The 21,148-nt window shown below is 39.8% G+C and overlaps 1 protein-coding gene across 4 annotated transcripts in view; it reads right to left on the bottom strand.

Annotated features, from left to right (window-relative positions):
- Positions 1-21,148, bottom strand: part of LOC115421249 (CUGBP Elav-like family member 2) — a 38,166-nt gene continuing 17,018 nt past the window's right edge. For 2 of the 4 annotated variants that reach the window (XM_030137041.1, XM_030137043.1), the window contains 11 exons: positions 17,238-17,320; positions 15,527-15,575; positions 14,872-15,006; positions 13,892-13,971; positions 12,552-12,713; positions 11,720-11,783; positions 8,903-9,037; positions 8,199-8,327; positions 6,305-6,481; positions 5,393-5,539; positions 1-4,548 (listed from right to left, as the gene is read on the bottom strand). In XM_030137041.1, the coding sequence (XP_029992901.1) occupies positions 4,421-4,548; positions 5,393-5,539; positions 6,305-6,481; positions 8,199-8,327; positions 8,903-9,037; positions 11,720-11,783; positions 12,552-12,713; positions 13,892-13,971; positions 14,872-15,006; positions 15,527-15,575; positions 17,238-17,320 (1,289 nt within the window). In that variant the 3' untranslated portion in view covers positions 1-4,420. The remainder of the gene's footprint in view (positions 4,549-5,392; positions 5,540-6,304; positions 6,482-8,198; positions 8,328-8,902; positions 9,038-11,719; positions 11,784-12,551; positions 12,714-13,891; positions 13,972-14,871; positions 15,007-15,526; positions 15,576-17,237; positions 17,321-21,148) is intronic. The other 2 variants (XR_003935653.1, XM_030137042.1) reach the window with 2 other exon arrangements.

Here is a 21,148-nt window from a genome sequence, read left to right as displayed (position 1 = left end):
TTAGGGGAAATGGTTTAATTTGGAGACAGAGGCAAAGAAACACACCACACATGAACAAACATTGACCAAAAAAGAACACAGTCTTTCGGCTACACACTCCGCTATGGGAAAACAGAAAACTCTACACAGGTAAAAAGCAAGGCTCAAACTAAACAGTTAACTCTTTAACTAAGACAATTATCCACACAAGTTGTCAAAATCCTGATGACCATTAAACTATGTGGACAGCACAAATACTAACATGAAACTTACCACGATTTAGAGGATCCCAAACCACCCGCCCCAAAAACTGAAACTGAGCAACGAAATGAACATGTATAGAGATCCAAGTAAAATCAAAATCAGGCATCTTTTCAAGACACAAACTAGTGACAAAAAAATTGCTTGACACCACCAAGGAGGCCAAACTCAAGACCTGGTCAAGGCGAGGCCACATTGAGAGGCCAGACAATTTTTTTCCAATATAGATTTTTTTTTCCTTTAATTTCCAATATAAAAAGCTTCACTGGTACAAAATACATATGAACAACCAGTTGTAGAAATTGAAAAGCCTGTGTATGTCATTTTTTTCCTCTTTTTCAAATCCCACCCTGTTTCAAAAAACTGATACTGACTTTAACAGAAAAAACTACTTTATGTTTACAGATCACATCAAGATGCACCCACTTTGGCTTTCATCAAAACAAGACAAAAATATCTATTAAATTATTGGTGGAACATAAAGTCCTATCAATTATCAGACAAGAAAATAACACAGGAAAAGATTTTTTCCCTCTTTTCTTTTGGATCAAGACAATATCTAGAGATGCAAAGCTACCACACTGTCAAAAAATATATAGCACTTCAGAATGAAAGAAGAAAGAAAGTGATTGTTAGAGCTGAACTGGATTTGTGATGGAAGCCCCTGAAGCGAGTCGAGTTCCTGTTGGGAGGGACCACTGTGGACTGTACATTGTGCTTTTTAGAAATCATTCACAGTAACACTTCACCATACTCTGCATAAAGCCACAGACCTGCGACCATTTCAGTGTTTTGACAATTTCACCATCCATACCGTTTGTTTTTAATCACCCATATGCACCCTCCGATCGCTTGTCGGTTCTGCACATTGTGGTTTGTATAGCAAAGTGTTACAGTACATGTTTCACACTCACTAAGAAAGAGGGTTAACCTTCAAACGTAGACTGACGTTTATTGTTTATCTGCAATTTTTTTCTAAAATCAGCTGCTGAAATCGAGTACATCACAATATACATTTACCAATAACTGAACACAGAGTGGAGGGGAGGGGGGACATTAGCAGGTGACAAGAGCTTCATGACACTGGCATAAATAGACAAAAAGGCGAAGTGCAGCAATCTCTAACCAAGGCCTAATAGGATGTGTAGGCAGTTTCTAGACGTATATGGCACTTTTAATATTGTATTGCATTTGGATAGAAAAAACACACTGTAAAAAGCACATGCCCACATTAAAAAGTGAAATTGGTGGTACCTTGAAAGTGTTTTTGGGATATAACCACACACACAACATTCTGTAAAAGTGATTAGCGCCCGAAATTGTGCTTAACGTTTCTTTACAAAACTACAACACCTCCTCAAGCACTGATTCTAATTTGGTACCTTTTTTTTGGAGTATTTATATATTTTGAGAACAAAAAAAAAAATCCAAACCCAAAAGGTCAAATGGTGACAATTGTGCATTTTGTGTCGTAACCCCGTGTGATCTACTTTCACACAAAGAAACCCCTGAGTTGACAACTCTTTAGCGCCATCAGGTATGCAGTTTTAGGGAACCCTTCATTGGGGGGTGAAGTGGTTATTTACCAGGGTTGCCTTGACTTGCACAACAGACAAAAATACACCACTTCGATTTTAAAAAAAGTGTAAACTTGTGCTGAAAAAATGGAATGTATTTGTAAACCAACACTATTGTGATGGGTTTAGTAGTATCAACGTGCTGTGCATTGTGAAACATGATACTGGAAGTCACTTATAAGAATAAAAACACAAAAAAAAGCAAGTGTGTCTAGAAAATGTGCAGAGACCTACAGGTCGTGTGTTGTGTCCGAGCGATCTCTTCTTCAGGGGCTCCCACATTTGCAATCGGAGAGAGTGTGTTTTGCGTCTCAATGTGCATGCATGTGTGTGTAAAGAAAACTAGGTAATATTACAGGAAAAAGGATGTGTGACTTCAAAACACTGAGTTTGACACGTGGGCACTTAACAAGAAAATAAAGACATTGTCTGGCATCTGTATGATTAACAGACATTGTAAATCATCTTTAAACATTATGTATCCAAACTAAACCAAAGTGAAACATCCATGAATTAAATTATTAATGAGAAATTTACAGAAAGTCAACCACAACAACAAAAAAAAAGTACCATGGAAGTTTTTTTTCTTTGACGCAAGGGGAAAAAAATTGCCAACAAACATAGAATGTGACCCTTTAAAAAGAAAAAAAATCCTAGAAGTTGAAATTACAATTAATGCAGAGAATTTTAAAGTTTGTAATTTACGAGAAATGACCCTAAAAAGGTCATACTGATCAGACTGATTTTTAGTCCTCTTAAAAATGTAATACACTGAAGACCCCCCCCTCCCTCCCCCACACACAGATGACATTACAACATAATCTACAAAAAACCCAAAGTTTTGCCTGGGTTCTGTTAGTTAAACTTCTATAGTTTCAATGGTATAAAATATAGGTAATCTAAGTGTGCATTTAAACCACAGATTGTCTATTTGTGAATCAGTTCTAAAAAAGTTGACTCATGTAGGTGTCATTTCTCTAAATAGAGCAAATGTACCTTTTATTGTGCCATCAATATTTCCAAAGAAGGTAAATACACTGGATTTGTAAATAAAAAGAAAATATATTTAGCCTTGGTGAAAATTTTCACACTGCCGCAAAATGTAGAGATCATTACAGAGCACTGAGAGGGGTTTTACTGGTCAGACTTTCAAAAGTGTTGGAAAGTGGTCTGTAGCATGTTTTTTTTTTTTTTCTAAAGAAGCCAACATATTGCTAATGGCACCAAATAGCACAGCTGTGTGCCAATCCCTGTATTCAACTTTCAAGTGAACTTTACTGAGAGAGGTAAAGAGAAAGCAACATAAAAAACAAAGAAAATTAAAAATAAGAAATCCCACAGGTTTTTAAAACATTCGCAAAAAGGAAAAAAATAGCAAAAAAAAAAAAAAAAGGTCTTCTAAATGAATTGAACATAGGTAAGTTTTCACATTGATTTGCTTGACCTCTCTCCCACCTGTCACATTTCTATACAGAAAAAAAATGAACACACATGCAGAAAAATCAGGTTGAGCTAAGGTCAAGGGTCAGTGGGTGGCCAGGTATTGGTCAGGCGAGCTTAGAGAGACATCACAGACAATGGTGGGATGATGAGGCCAGGAGTTTGGCTTGGCTTTCAACATCATGAAGACATGCTAGGCTAATGATGAGCAAACAGGCATGGAGATTTGTTCTAGAAAGGAACAAAAACACGAAAGGAAAGAGAGAAGACAAAGAGGAGAGAAGAGAAAGTTAGGGGCACAGCACAAGTACCATTTAGCCATGAGGCACAAAACCAACAAAAACAGTCACCACGTACAGTAAAGACAGTGCGTAAACATATCCCCCCGCCCCTCCCAACACACAAAACAATACACAGATTTAAGAAAAGTGACACCACCAGGACGTATGGCAGAGACTCTGACATGCACAAACTATACTTGGCACCCATAAAGATCCATCTAGAACCAGTCCCTCAAGGGGGACGTGGAGGATGGATGGAATGACTGGAAGAGGTTAAAAGAGAAGGAGAGAGGTAGCCTCACTCGACATGGCTTAGATCATAAGACAAGAGGGAGGAAAGAGACAGAAAGAAGAGATGGAGGGAGCAGAAACTAGAGAATTTAGAGTGCAATTTTCACATCAACAATGACAAACGGATGAAACAGACTACATGTTCGAAGCAGGTTGAAGGTCTGGGCTCGGGGGTCTACAAGGCCTGGCTTCAGCCCTTCAACAACTGATCCTTAGTCAACCCATCTAGCTTGACCTAAAGGCAATGAAATGGTATGGAAACACACCTGATGCTCTCCACTAAATACAGTGACACAAAATACCTCCAGCAAACACTGACTCCAGTGATAATCATAAATAATCATACATTAAAATATTTAATCCGACTCAAATTACATGGTAAAACCGCAGGAATGAAATACAGTGAAGTGTGGAAAGATCATTGCAACCATTTGTTTTGTTTTTTAGGAATAGGCTGAGTCTCCCTCTTGTGGTGGGCTCCTTACCCCCTGCCCCATTGAGTCTCTGCGGTGGTGACCTTGGCTGGAGGGTGAACTTACCCTAGCAGTGCTAGCATTAGAGCTGGGGAGGGGGAAGGCCCCGGGGCTAGGATCAGTAGGGTTTGCTGTCGTTCTTGGAGCGCTTCAACTGAACCTTCAGCCTCTTCATTCCGATCTGGAAACCGTTCATGGCCTGGATGGCAGCTTGTGCGGACACAGGATTGTCATAGCTGACGAACCCTGAGAACCAAAGTCACAAAGAGGTTTTCATTAAGACAGTTTGTGTTACAGTGGAGGAGCAGTTGATCTAGTTGTGAGGCTGTACATTACAATCAATGAACCTGAAGGATGGACAGGCAGACATGGACACACACGAACTCATGTCTTTTTTACATCAAACATTAAAATTCTGCGAAAAAATCCCCAGTGTTTCTTATTGGATTTTTATCAGAATTCAAGTGTGTGTATGGTCAATGTGGAAGACACCCAAACACACACACTCACAGTCCTCAATACACAATTCTACAAGTAAGACAACGGACCTGTACCACTTTATCATTTACCACCACTCCACTCTACCCCCCCCCCCCCCCCCCCCCCCCATCCTCTTATATTTAGGCACTTTCCAAATTGAGTTTAGCTTTTACAAAGGAGATAAAAGAAAATGAAATGAAAGAATTGATATGTATATTTATTAAAATTTAGCATCACCTAGTTTCATACCATGTACTATTATGTTGAAGACAAGACGTTCTCCTCAGGGTGAACTGATTCTAATGTTAACTAGGACCCTGAATGATGATTTAATACAGCGACTACTGTGGATCTAAAACAAACATCAGTTTATATGGTATAAACATGAAACATGCAATTAGGGAAGACAACACCTCCAACTGAGCATGATAATAAAAGTGACAAGAGTCTGACACAGACTTGAACCACATCACAGGCACAATTATTTACACCAACAGTAACCTGCAATTAAACTGCACAGAGGCACTAGAACTGATTCACTGTTGTTCCTAACTGACCAATGAAACCTGTCAACATGTCATATCAGCCACAGTGTAAGACTCTCACTTACCAAAGCACTTGCTCAGATTGGTCTGTTTGTCAATGAAGACTTTGGCAGAGACCACATTTCCAAAAGGCATGAACATCTGCAGAAGATCCTGGTCCCCAAACTCCTGGGGCAGGTGGTAGATGAACAGGTTGGCGCCCTCTGGCCCTACTCCATTTGGTAGAAAACCCAAACCGAACATGTTAGACGCACATACTTCCTCACAACAGACTTCATGCAAGAACATCTGGATGGACATATTTGTTCTTAGAGACATTTTATTAAGTGTTAATGTTTTTTGATCATATTGCAGTGTCAGATGTTGTAAATTGGGTTTTTTATCATTAATTTAAATACAGTTTGGGTATTTATTACTTTTAAAAAGGAGAAATTCTGTATGAGTTGTCAGTTTTTTGCCCTTCATTTGCAACAAGAAAACCCTGAAGGCTTCATAAGACACTTGAGAAATGTGTGAAAATGGTCTACATAAATATTTCCAAAACTAGATAAAAAAAAAAAAACATCTGGTACATAAAACTCCTTTGCCATATTACCGTCATGATAGCTTTTCAACGTACAGACTTAAGATTTTATTATCTTTATGGACTTCTTGCTACCTCAGCTGGTGTTTCAGAAATATCTGACACACTTGACCTGTTACAGTATGTGATCTTAGCATGTGCGAGCTCAGTGCTGACTAGCGGCAGCTAGTATGAAGTTCGCCCGTACTGCGGATTTCCACTCATATCACTCCACTCATATAATCTAGACAAAAATACTCAAGAGCTGTGGCTCATAAAGCAAATTTCTCTTACAATGGCGCACTCATACTGCGACGTTCTACTGTGCATTCCTTAGTTGTCCTTCCATTTAACATTTCTGTAACACGCCAGAGGGTGAAGCTGTGATGGCAGTGTACGTTGAGGAGCTGCTCACCTTCCTTCTGGCTGCCAGCTATGCTTTGCTGCAGGAGCGACTGGCCATAGAGGGAGGGCAGGGCGGAGGCTGTGTACTGCTGCATCCCTGAGTAGGCCTGGGTCAGGGCATCCATAGAGCTAGCTGCTGACCCGTTGGCCATGGAGGCTCCCAGGCCTCCATTCATGGCCCCCATACCTGCAAAACACAAGAAAATTCATGAGATGGACATTCTTTACTTAAGACACTTAGAGATATTACTGTATACTAGTGACTTAAAACACTCTGAAACACAGTTTGACACTTATGTTTATGAAGCTGCATTAGCTGCTATTTTTTTCTCTTGGGGTCATCAGATACACGCTGAAAATGCTTTAATAGTATTTTCAGATGGTATGGACATCATTTAAGCACAGTGGGTCTTTGGTTGTTCAATTAACTTTGTCTTCTGTTTGAGGCAGAACAAAAAAAAAAAAAAAAAAAATGTTGACCTCCTCATGATTCATAACATTTTATGCAGATGTTACAGTCGTGTTGCAAAAAGGGCAGCAATGATAATTATTGTGTTGTATTTTTATATTATAATCACAATACACTTTCTATATTCTATTATGGCATTTTTCCTTGGACATTAGATTATATTAGAGAAATTATAATGCTTTGATTTAATTAAAAAAAAAAAAAAAAATATATATATATATATATATATATATATATATATATATATATATATATATATATATATATATATATATATATAAGGGTAGAGACTGCGATCTGGTAGGATCGGCGATTCTACCAGTAGAGACTCCGATCGTAGTCTCTACCGGTAGAAACTCCGATCAGAGTCTCTACCGGTAGAAACTCCGATCAGAGTCTCTACCGGTAGAAACTCCGATCCTGCCAGTAGAAGGGTTAGGGGTTAGGGGTTAGGGTTATGGTTCGGATTGGAGTTTCTACCAGTAGAGACTCTGATCGGAGTTTTTACTGGTAGAGACTACGATCGGAGTCTCTACTGGTAGAATCGCCGATCCTACCAGATCGCAGTCTCTACCCTGACATATATACATATATATATATATACATATATACATATATATATATACATATATATATACATATATACATATATATATATACATATATATATATATATATATATATATATATATATATATTCACTTTTTTGTCTGTTTCTTTAACTGGTTTTGATTTATTTTGTTTATCATTATTTTACTTAATTTTTGCTTGATTTTATTCCTTCGTATTTTGATGTTGTACAAAAACATTATCATTACTGTTTTGCATATTCTCTAAATTTGGGAACCATAAAGAATAGATAAAATCCACAAAAATCATTTAGATAGTCCCTGTTCCACAAAGGTAAAAACAATGATTCAATTCACTTTCCTTACTTTGAGTTAATGCAGTAAAGGCCAGCATAAACTCAAAGGAAAATGACCAAAAATAAGAGATAACAGGTCTTGTACATCCATTATATTTTTTGAATCATTGTCTTTCACATTGTTTTCATGTTGTTAAATAGGAAGTTGCACTGTACTGAGTAATGTGTCAGACTCTGGCTGTCACAACATTAAATCTAAATTAATAAAATGAACAAAGTAAGCACTAAATCACCAAATTTGAGACAACAGGTGATTGATTTTTGATACACTTAATTTTTCAGGCCTTGACCTGAATGTGCGAAGTGCCTTGAGATAATCATGTTTTCTGATTAGCACTGTATAAATAATACTAAATTCAACTGATGCATCTTTCACAAATGATTGTCTGGTTTCTTCAACTTTTACTCCATGATGACCTGTGTTGCCCAGCCCTAACTCAGAGTCACATCACTCAGACCACTGCAGCCATCACTTGCCTTTTAACCACCCATTCACATAAAGACTCTTACCACTAACGCTGCTGGTGAGAGCGTTGAGGTTGTTGAGGCCCATAGAGGTCCCAGTGAGACCCTGCAGGGTGCCCAGAGATGCCAATGTGTTCATGGCAGCACCCGCACTGGACCCTGTTGTTGAACCAGCTGCAGAGACATATTAAAGAGGACATTACAGTTTTACCACACCAACCAGAGTGACTAGAGCCTCCTGCTCTAGTCACTCTGCTTTAAATGTTTGTATCTTTGGCACAGATTGTTACAGTTATGAGTGGATGACACAGTAGCAAGGGGGCAGTTTGAAAGCTGTCTCTTAATAAAGAAGTGGTCATTACTGCAGCTGCAATATGCCTAATGGAGCCAATGTATATTTACACAGATTAAAGGAAGATGGGGGCCCTCATAAAATGTTACGTGGGTTGATTAACTCCCATAAAATAAATGACGAATGGCCAAGAGCCAAACAGCAGGCAAGGGAGGTTTGCAGGTACCATCACAGCAGCAGAAGGGTTGCCTGAACGCATCTCTCTCAGCGGGTTAGGATTTTTTTTTCCCTACAGGCTATACTTTGTACATCATTCATCTTTGTATATTTAAGATTTAAGATGACAGACAAATTGAGTAATTAAGACTAAACCCCTTGCAAGAGCAACAAAAACAAATGTGCATAAGCCATGAGATGAACACAGTCATGGGAACTGACTCTGCTGGCGTTTCAATACCTGGACTGGCCAGAGCTCCCAAGGCTCCACTGCTTGCAGAGAGGGCGTTGGTTGAATTCGGGCTGCCTGAACTCTGAGCTGCAGCAGCAGCAGCAGCTAATGTGGCCAGATTCTGCAGCTGAAGAGGATTCACACCTGAACAGGGAAATACAAAAAAAAGTTAGATTTCCATAGCCACTCACAACCTTTAAGTGCATGGACAGAATAGTAATTTAGTCAGTTATATGAAAATAAAACAAAAAATGTTATATTTCATACTGGGATACAGACAGTGAATATAAAGTTGTTCACTGGCTTTCACAGGTCACTGAAAACTGAACAGGCTAATGGAGTTTATAAATTGTATTATAAACTCAAAAAAGGTGTGAAAAACACTTTATGCTCCACAAGATGCAACAGTTTAACTCAGTTAATAACTGCCATGGCTTTCATTTAAGGGTACTGGGACCAAACAGAGTACAATATAATTCTGCATCAAAACAAATCTGCATTGAAATAAATGTATAACATCTTAATACTGTGGTCTAAACAACAGGTGTTCTTATGTGCAAGCGAACCACAAGAAAACTGTTTGATAAAAATAGGACCAATGGCCCTGTAGCTTACTGGCCAAATTAAAAGCTTTGGGAAATGTATCCAGATGCCATTTATTATCACCCAGTTCTGTGTATTTATTATATGACAGAAATAGCCCATGTTTTGGTCATATTCCAATCAGATCTGTAAAAAATTCAAATTTCAACTTGATACCATTGATACTTACTGATTTATTGTATCAATCTACTTCCTATCTGTTATAATGGGAAAATTTTTCAAAGTCGCACCAAATCCAGAATCAGATCCAGATGGAAAAAATTTCAATACCTTGTGTTGACATCATCATAAAGAAGCTGTATACCAAGTTTGAAGTCAGTCAGAGCTGTACTGTTAGAGAAGACAATTGAAATTTTTTCCCCATAAGAGCCCATATAAAATTTTCCGTAAGTTCCCGGATCCAAAAGAAGATCCTGATCAGCATGTGGACATTATGCTTTGGTCATCTCCCATTAGGGCTGTACTGCAGAAATTTCAACTTGATATCATTTATATTTACTGAGTTATTGCATTGATCCACTTCCTATATGTTATAATGGGGAAATTGTTAAAAGTCGCACCAAATCCAGAATCAGATCCAGATCCAAATAATTTCACTAACTTTTGTTGACATCATCATAAAGAAGCTGTATGCCAAGTTTGAAGTCAATCGGAATTGTAGTTTCAGAGAAAAAGACGATTGAAATTTTTGTAACGGACGACAGACGCCGCCAGATGCCACATGACAATAGCTTATGGCCTGTCGGGCAGTAAGCTCAAAATGTTTGAGTCGCCACTGCATAGAAACGATATAATACATTTTAAAATATAGTCCTAACATACATTCAAAATTCAGCAAAGATGAATTGTTTTAAGTTAAATACCAACAATGACAGTCAAGATATCCCAGCAACTAAGCATTCCAAGAGGCTCTGGAAATTCTGAAATCTATACCATAATTATATAAAATCTCCCTGAAGGATCATTAATCTGTGGAGCTGGCTCTGTTTTGTGAATTTCTTTACAGACATGACTCAAAAAACCTTAGATGATTTCACTTAAACTTGTGGCTTTTCATGACTATGAAAATAATGAAATGTAAAAAAAAAAAAAAAGAAAAAAAAAAAAAAAGAATTGTCTGTTAGCACTGACTGTGTCAGAAGATCCCAGACTATTCACACCTGGAAAGACCTTTGGTCTGCTTATTTGATTGGATCAAATGTGGACTTTATTTTTTTCATTTGGACCAGATTGCATTCTCACTACACTTCTTGCTAGTGGACCACGACTTGTAAACAGAACCGCGCATATGACAAACTGTGCTGGCATTGGACAGAAAAGTCAAGGGCGGGGTAAATCAGAAACGGCGGATGTTGAAGAAAACAAACATGGAGGTCCTACATGCAGTTATTGTTTCAGAATATGTATTCTATTTTTACAGACACAAATTTATGAAAATAATGTTAACTGTCAAGAACAGCTCATTCAGAGCCAGTTTTGTAATATGGGCATCTGACCAAATGTCAATGAGACATTCAATCTCCTCATTGCTCCACTTCTGTACATGGCTCATGACTGCTGCTATTAGCTCTGACTACCCATGAGGCTCGGCTACTTCCAGCAGGTATGATGGCTCATCAAGCACAAAATGGCGCATGGTTCCTTGGTTTGTTTCAACTCGAGGCTGGTTATATTCACACTAGAAGTAAACCGGCCCAGACTCCATTTGGAAACAGACCAAGACCACTTCTTCTAGGTGGTCTTGGTCCACTTGTTTGATTCGAATCAGAGTTTGTGTGTTTGCATTCACACCTAAAACAAAATCCAGACTTTCCACGGAAACTAACTCTGGTCCGTTTTAAATGGACCAAATGAAGTAGATGTGAATACACCCTATTTGACATGAAATTCTGACTTCTTTTGTTGTTAGATGTTGGTTGAAAAGATGTTAAGACCCAACTGCAATTTTAAAAGCAGCTGACTTCCAGTCATGAACATTCACCTCACATTGAAATTTGACCAAGCGGTGATGAAGTACTGCAGGTGTCTGTAAACAGTCTACAGAGGCTCTAAATAGCTGGTCTGATTCTCCATTAATGTTCCACTCGTGCTAAAGGTAGTTTGCGGTAATAAAATCATGTGGGTGTAAAGCAACAACAGGGCTGACAACATGACAAGTATTTGCTTGCTGGCCTGTAGAGGACGACTTACCGACACTCCTCACATTTAAAAGGATAAACTCACCTCCTAGCCTCTGAATTCCATTGAAACTGCCTTGGTTACTGGTAGACGTAGCCTGTTGCAGCAACTGGAGAAAAGAAAAGATAAACAGACTGAATTTGAGAGTTCAAATGAAAATGTGACAATTACGCGCAACACTTGGAGATGTGGCCCATTACAGTCCAAAATATGTTGCCATTTAGATGACTAACATTTTCCAAAAACAAAAACATTTGGTTGTTAGAAATAAAAAGTCTGAATATCTTTTTTCCCTTTTTGATACACCCATTTTACTATCACATGCTGACTGGTTCAGGTTACAGAGTTGTCACATGTGAGTCACATGCCGAGAGTCCTTCAGCTAGAACATAAACTGAGACGAGATGTTCCTGTTCAGACCTGAAAAGAATCGCTTTGTACTCCAGATCTCGAGGCCAAACTGTTACAAACTGAACTGCAACCAACCTCTTAGTTGATAAATCTAAACTGAACAGTAAGCAAATAAGAGGGCCTTTTTAATTATTAAATTTAATATATCCAATCTGAGAAATTATGTGTATATTTATATTGTAGAGAAAGGCTGTCATTATAGTCCAAGTTAGACTGATCTCTTACAAAATACAGCAAATTAACAGCCACAATAAGCATTTTAATAATTATTCCTGATCTATGATATTGTCAACTGAGTCAGGAGATGCAGAATTTTTGGGGAAAAAATAAAAAACCTCTTAAGAAACTGGACACTCTCCTCAGAATCTGGCTAATGCAAATTACAGCACAAAGAGTACAGAGCATATAGTAGTCCATACTCACTTAATTTAATCCACATAAGTAACAGAAATTAATATTCACTTACAGCCAGGTATTGTGGTGTGAGGGTTCCCAGGCCAGCCAGGTTTCCCCAGGTGGAGGCGCTGTTGAGCTGCTGAATCTGCTGTACTAGCTGTTGCTGCAGGCGCCGCTGCTCCTTATCTCTCTGCGTGTCAGCAAACTTCACCACCAAAGGTGAGGAGCAGCCCTGAAGCATCAAGATCAGTAAGGAAAGAGACGTTAGAGCTTTAGGAACACAGAGCAGAAAGCAAGTTTATTTACCAAAGTGAGGAAACTGTCATTGCAAGGGACTGTTTTAAAAGGGGAGTATCATCTAAGCCTCAAGACAGTTTTATGCCTGCTGCATTCATATCAAGGCTAACACACAGAGGACATCTGCCATGCATAGCTGAGCCAGGCCACATTCCAAAGAGTACAGAACAATGCTGCAGACAGTGAACCTTTTTGGCACTTGGGAGCTGAGTCCACAGACAAGCAGACAGCTGATGGAGACAACACTTAAAAATAAAGACATTCAAACAAGATTTGTCAGCAGACATTAAGAAATAAATACATTACAATACACACAGTCTCGCAAACAGACAGATACTGTTTAGACAGACGCATGGACACATGGCATGCGGTGCAGAATATTTTGAGAGTCGAGAGCCAGACAGGGACCAGGCTGGACAGGGATAATGGCTTCTGCACCAGCAGCACCCCCCATGGCAGCTGAAAATTGGGGAGGTAATGATATAAGGGGAATAGGTGGCACCACCACTGGGGCCTGCTGTAATCTGGTGTTATGTTTGGTTGGGCTCCTAATTAGACTTGGTCTGATGCTTCACTAGGGAGTCTCTGACCTGCTAGCTGTCAAATTACTGCTGCTCCACTTCCACAAAGATTCCACTGGCTACAGAAGGACATGGATTCAGTTTGTGAAAATAACCTAATGGGGTACAAGCTGTGGTCTAGGTTAATTCTCTGGTACCCTGTATTTAATAGTGTGGTCTCTTACCCAGTGCTCAAAGTGTAGACTGATTAAAACAGGATGTGATTGGATGGATGTCAACTATTATCAGAAATAATAAGTGAGACACGGTTAGCTTAGCCCAGAATTAGAGATGACAGCAATTCATGTCATGTACTATTAGCGCTGGGTTCAGCAGCTATGTAAGAGGCAGTGTTTCAAGTTTTAAACAATTGTTTTGCAGATGACTGGGAATTTGTATTTAGCAAGAGTGGTTTTTGGAAATGACTCATGCTCTGTGATGAATGGATGCCATCTGCTTGAACAGGGTCTTCATCTTTCCAACACAAGGGGGCAGCAGAATGTATGAGGGGGGGAAGGGGGGAATGAGAAATAGGTGCTAAGGGGTACAGTACCTCCATAGTCTGAGAGTGATGCATGGTTTTGATTGCATTCTGTGCCATTGCCCTGGTAGCAAATGTGACAAACGCACAGCCTGTAGGGGGGAACAATAGGAGAGGGGGGGAGGAGGGAGGGAGGGAGGGACAAGAAGAAACAAAACAAGACAAAAGGTTTGGGCAACTCGTTATGAACCCCAAAAAACACATTGTACAGAGAATGGCAACTCCCAAGCACACAGAACCACCCTCACTGGTTAGCACATGGAGAAAGAACAAAACAAGGAAAACAGTAACACGTGTCACATGAGCACAGTGATTGACGATTTAATTGCCACCCAGAGAGGCTTGACTATGTGGTGTCATGGTGAAACAGTTATGTCCACATAAAATACACATAAAAATACACATTGAAAGACCTTACATAAGATCTGCAAATGTAGTTATTCTGCTCCATTTCAAATTACAATCACATGTATTAATAGGTAATAAGCAGAATTTTTTTTGGCCAACTACTTTTGCTTTTGAGTTTATAGCTCAGCCTAAAAACCCCTACTACTGCTCTCCATCACTAAGGTTTTCACAGCAGAGAGCTATGTAGGAGATGCGACGACAGGCTAATTCCAGCCTTTGTAGAGTGTGATGAAGGAGGTGGTAAAGGAGGAGCTGAGCCGAGCTGAGCCGCCTGCCAGCTGAGCCCACGAACACCAGCAGCCAGCGGTTGCCAAGGAGACGGGCCATTGTGCCGGACAGCAAGAGCGGTGGCCCTTCGCTGTGAGATGTGGAAGTCGAGTGTAATAGTGGCGGGAGAATAGAATATGGGGATGGAAATGGGTGCCACTGAAGGTGAAAAGCACTTGATTTGGGGGTGGAGAGGGAGAAATTAAGGAAGCAGGGAGGGGCCTGTATAAATACTTGATGAGAATATGTACTGGCCTATGCTGAAGGTGGCATTCGTGAGGCCAAGAACACTGTGCTTGTCATGAGTGCACACCTACCTCTGCTCTGACCATCTGGTCCCCGGAGAATTCGGCACTCCTCGATCTGCCCGAAAGAGGAGAACATCATTCTGACCTCGTTCTCTCCATATTTCTTTGAAACCATTCCGATGAAGAGCTTTCTGTCTTCTACCGCTGCAGCGGGATAAAAACATGAACAGCTATTCAGTTAAACCCAAACAATTATGGAGAAATGAAAGCAGCAGTTACATCAGGTTCTCAATCTTATGTTTCTTGCTTGTTAAAGCTCATTTCTTGTCATGCTGCCACATTTTCTGCCTCACACTCATAGCACCAGCCTCTTCTGAAAGTCTCAGTAACTTGCAGCTTCTTCCCCTCCCTGCAGTTTCTATGTCTCTAGATGACTATATCATCCATTTGTGCTCTCCTCCTGATCCACTTCTCACTTTGGTGCCTTTTAAAGCCCTTAATCCCCTAACCCTTGACACTATATAGAAACTATGTATTGCTGCACATTCCCTGAACCAAGTTCTACCGTGTTCATTTTAGCATAAAAAGGAGTGAATCGTAGTCCAGCCTCCCTTGTATCAGTGTTGTCTGGGTCGCACAATTTCCTCAACAGACGACAGCTGTGCCACCCCAACCCACACAGTAAACCTCATGTCTTCCTGAATCTCAAAATGAAGCCACTTACCGCTTGTTTTCTCACTGTCGGCGGGTTTCATCTGGATAGGATGATGCATCTAGGAGAAAGGGTATAGAAACTGTCAGTGTTGCACTTGTCATCATTATAAACTACGCAGGTGCTTGGCCTCGTTATCTGTCATCAAAAAGGTCTTGACACTCTTCTTGGAGCATCGCTGTCTGCCTCTTATTTTACTTCCTCACTCTCAGACCATCATCCCTCTCTACTGCTAGATTCAGGAGGAAGTGTCTATGAGCTGATGTGAGGATCAAATTCTCCAGTATCCAATTTCATTCCTTGTTGTAGTGTAGGTTTGTGATTGAACTTATCGGTTCTTCCTGTCAACATCATTCATCTTCTTTTAGAAGAATTTTACAGACATGGATGACAAGTGAGCCTGGAGCACTTTGAAATGTACACTGAGCTTTAAAGATATTAAGATATTGTTTATTTTACCACCCAAAACATCACATGTAAACCACAAGAAGAAGAAGTAAATCTTAGCTAAGCCTCTGAACATGAATTTTCCTTAGCCTCCATTCATTACAGGAAAAAAAGGAACCAATGTCGAGCAAATGTTTTAAGATCTGTCATTTTAATGCACCAAGCCTGAGAGTAAATAGACAACTCAGTCCACTTTAATAACTTCAGCAGAATATTTTTAGCATTTTTACCTGCAGTGTGGGATAAAAGAGGAAATAAATCTATCTGTGAAATGCCTGAGCAGGTTGTGTTCATGAAAAGTGGTGGGTTTGTTTTTGACAAGCACTAAAGAGAAGCAGACAGATGGCCTGCTCAGTATGGGTACTGGCTAGCGTCACTGACCAAGGAGAGCGAGGCACAGAAGGGAGAGAACACAGGAACAGGGAAACAAGCTTTTTTCCACTGTCACGCAAAACCAAACTCAGTTGCCTGCAGTCGATGCCAGTAACAGTATGGCCACGCACTGGGATTCGAGAGCTGAGCTGTTAGACCACACTTTATTTGAAATGTCGAGCTGATTGATAGTCCTCCATTGCAGAGAGCTAGGTCTGTATGTGTAGAGTGCTGCGCTCATTTATCAAGCCAGTTCAATATTTACCTGTAACCTCCATGGCAGTGGCTCCTTTTCCAATAGACTGGCCTATTGATTTAATTGATGGCTTGAGTTGTTTGGTATAGATTCAATTGATTGGAAGGAGAGTAATTTGGAACAGTGTATAGGCAGGGCAGATTGGTAGAGGTTTAACAAGCAATTGCACTTATTCTGGTTGACTGCACTTTAATCTCTCTACATAAATCAGATGAGGAATTAGGAGATGCCATTCTCTTGCCAGGCTTCATTGTTAAGGAGAATGCAAAAGGCTTCCTTTTGTCCCTCCAACTTTAGGAAATAAAAATGTAGATGTGCATTACTGATTCATGAAGACAAGCATTAATAATTTGTTACACTTGTGGTGATTGGGTCCTGTGCCTCAGTGAATAACCTCCTATCCGGTCAGACACATTTTACCCGATACCTGCGTGTATTTGGTTGGCTCAATTATCAATTCAATGTGCAGAGATTCAGTACAGCCCACAGTGCAGAGTTAGTGTGTAGTAGGGACCGAGATCTTTCTCAGGCCAAACAGGCGTTCAGTGAGCCGAGAGCTCATTATCAGCCAGCATACAGCTCACAGCCTGCACCAGGGATGTAGAGGGGCTCAAGCAGCTAAAAGCAGCCCATACTGTGCTTACTCACCCCACTTAAGGTCTTTATGTTGTGCAGTGCATTCTGGGCCTCCAGTGCAGCTTTTCTTGTATAAAAAGTTACAAAACAGCATCCTGCAGAGAGAGAAAAACAGGGACAAACAATGGGTGGGGGGATGGAGACAAAACCAGCATTAAAAACACTGCGCATACAGACAGTAAGTGTAATACCACAACTGCTGCAGAACGGAAAAGCAGATAAATAGATGAAAGCAAGTTCTCGGCACATCACATGCTAGAGACATGTGACAGGATATTCTTAGCAGCAACTGTTAGATGGTGCACACAGCTCATGTAGGAGCTTGCAGGGAGGACACTGGAGTAAATAGATGGTTGAAGGCTGTTGTGTGACATGGACATAGAGATGACCACTGGGTTAGATAGCTGTCAAGAGGCACTGGTGCACAATGGATAGATCCAACCGAGTCTGGACAAGCCAGGCCACAGGACACATCAACACAACAGAATACACGGTGGTGCATTACATAAGATGACAATCACTCATAATCATATATACAAGATGTATGAATATAGCATAAAGACACCAGGGAGCAGGGGAGCAAAGGCAGTGGAATCATGGAAGGAGAAAGGTGGTGGGGGAGGGGGATAAAGAAAAAAGGAGCGGGGGAGGGAAAAAAGCCTCTCATCCTTCCGTCCCAGCAGACCGCCAGTGGCGTTCCAGCCTGTCAGTTTCACTGGGCTGGGGAAGTGGAGCACTGCAGCGTCTCTGACCTACATAGTGTGTATTATTCTGTTACTGGAGCTCCCAGGCCGCGGGGAGGGCTGTTGAACTCTAATATGCATCGAGCTGCTCTCTTCTCTCTCACAACCAGCTGAGCTCTCTCTTTCTGTGCTGCTTAGCCCTGCCTCCGATTTACTGGAGCTAAATAAACCATCCAGAGAGGCGTGATAGTTATCAGATGATTTTTTCATGACCTGCGGTAGACGCGACCTAAAAACCAAAGCAAATCTGATAGCTCCTCAATAGATCCGTGGCAGAGTAAACAACCAAATTGGAAGTGGGATTACAGCAATTTCAATGAGAAACCAAACAAAAGCAAGATGGATGATTTAAGATGGAGTTGAAGGGTGTGGTATCATTTATTCAAGTAAATATAAGCCAGATAGCACCATGTCTCCCAGTCAGTGATGGTGAGACTACTGGGAAAGAAGGACGGCCGTGAATCTGATGGGCGTGAGGCTGTAGCTCAAACAAATTCACCTCACACAGGCAGGGTTAGCGAAGGACTGCTGTGATCAGGCCAGATTATCTATTAGAATACATTAACATTGCATTAACATGTCAATAGGCCATCACAGCTGACAGAACAGAGGAGGGCCCTGCTAAAAAAAAGGGGGGCTTTGAACTCTTCAGCCTCTCAATGAACTGAACAGTGCTGTCTGTATATTTATACACACACACACTGAATAAAAAGCACCCTGGAGATTCCCTTATGTACAGTATCTCTAAACACACAAAGGACAGTGTCAGGATGTTAGATTTGTGTAGGTGTTTATGATGATAGGGTTAGGGTCCGATAATGGGAATTTGATGACAGAGTGTGTTTTAGGAGGCACAGCAAATTTGCTCTTTCTAACCAAACAATCCCAGCAAGGAGATAGGAATTGCATCAAAATCTATATCAAGGGACAAAGAATTCCCTTTTGGGCATCCTTATTACTCTTAACCCATGAAGACTGTACAGATTACAGTTTCAAAAGTCATAATTTTAACTCAGCTCACATTTTTGTATAAGATGCTTCAACATTTTTCATGAGTCAAGCTTGAATTAAAGCCTGAAAACAAAAGACTGAAAGGGAAACTGAAAACACAAACAGACAAAATGTCTGCATTCAGCGTTGTTGTAATACCCATCTTTCACTTTTAAACTGAAACAGGAGCAAATACAAAGACTAACTTCTCTACCAGAGAGATCCCCTGTTTACTAAACTCAGACAACACTTTCTCATTGATTGCCCTCACAGCAAATCTAAAGACTCTTCACCTGAGCAGTTTAAAGTAAGGCCCAACAGAGATTATACATAATGGTCCAACATAGCTCAGAAATAATAACAGATGACACCCAACACAGGACAACCTGCTAAAAAAGACTCTGTAAAGTTGCAGAGGACTGTCAAACAGTTCTTCCACATTAAATCCTGAGGGGGGATTAGGGCCTTTAACCACGCTGAGCCTTTAAAGCATCAAGGGAATTGAAATTTGGATGTTGTGGTAAACTGAGGACAGTTACATCAGGGAAGCTGTCGTTTACTTTATTCACCTGCAGTTAGTTACAGAAGACTGAGCACTTGCAGTGGCACTTTGTAGCTCTCTGCAGACAGCAGGCTTCCACTTCACTGTCTCCTCTAATTGCAACCTAAACTGTGTTGCGCAACTTGAGCACAATTTGTAAAGGTGAGACACGTAAATGGAAGTCTTAATGGAAAATGGCTGCTGACTTCCCTTATATAACACTGTTTTTAAAACAACATGGTTAAAAGTTAAAAAGAGTTAAAAAGTATATATAAAGCAGGGTTATAATAATAAATCTGTCATTTATTAACCCTATGGACCAGTGGTTTCCAACCTTTTTTGGCCTGTGACCCCATTTTAACATCACAAATTTCTGTCGACCCCAGACATTCAAAACTTAGACTTTTATTTTGCTGAAATTAATTTGTTTTTGATCATATAATAGTTTGCTATACTATGTTGCAAATAAACGTTAATTTTAGACACTGAGACTATATAATGTATATTATTATGGACGGAGGCAGAAAAGCCAGGTAGAGATTACTGCACAAAGTGAGAATTTTATTTTCCTTGGTCAGGATATGTAGAGTCAGTCTAGCTTGTATTTACAAGGCTGACAATTAATACTGAACAAACAATAACTCAAACTATGAATTATGAAAGAGCTGCAGCATCTTAAACCGACCACAATGAACATTTGAAATATAAACAGTACCACAGTGCTTCAGTTTCAGCTTCACAGTTTGTCTTGTCTTTTATGTATTGGGATTGTCTCTGTCAACTCACCATATATTTTTTATTAGTAAGTTTTTTTTTTGTTTGTTTTTTTTCATCAATTACTAGAAATTTCAGGTGACCCAACCCCAAAGTTGAAAAACACTGCTATAGACTATTAAATCACCTCATCTGTAAGCACAAACTGAGCTACACTGCTTGTGGAGACAAGAAGTGTTGTGGTTTGCCTAAAAGGATGATGAAATATGATGGTGGATGTTGTGGTGAAGACAGGCTTTGTGTTTTCTGTTCTTGACCATTAAAAGCTTGGAAAACACAAGTGCAAGGCAAATATAAATATTCTCTGTACTATATCACTATAGTATATACACTATACTATATTATAGATATGGGTACAGGCCTAGGCAGTAAATCAATGATCATCTCACTAGATCATCTTTATAATATATTGTGACATTACAAGATTTTTGTCTGTAGGGTTAATTTTATTTACATTATCAAATAAAAAAATATATATATGTATTTGTTGTTATATTTCACTTTACTCATTCATATTACGACATAGATTTTTTCATATTTTAATTACATCATCTGTCTTTGTACTTCAGAAACCCATGTAGGGACAGATACCACAGTTTAACCTAGGTAAATGCTTTGCTGTACGCGACACTGTGTTGAGGTATATGCTAGGAGTGTGACAAAATATCGATATGGTGAACTATTGTAAAATTTAATCTTATAATGCATTGTCAATGCGCTCTCATGTATTGTTTTTCAAAATTTTTTTTATTATTATTAAAATATAGCCGCAATAAACTTCTTTCATTGTTCCTCTTTAGTGAGTCGAGTCACTGTTTCACATGTCGTCCAGGGGGCGCTTCTCACGCAAGTGGCTGAAAATTGGGCCGAAGCCA

The sequence above is a fragment of the Sphaeramia orbicularis genome, chromosome 6 (assembly GCF_902148855.1).
Source record: "Sphaeramia orbicularis chromosome 6, fSphaOr1.1, whole genome shotgun sequence".
NCBI lineage: Eukaryota > Metazoa > Chordata > Actinopteri > Kurtiformes > Apogonidae > Sphaeramia > Sphaeramia orbicularis.
Note: the sequence above shows the minus strand (reverse complement) of the source record. Positions and strands in the feature narration are given on the sequence as shown.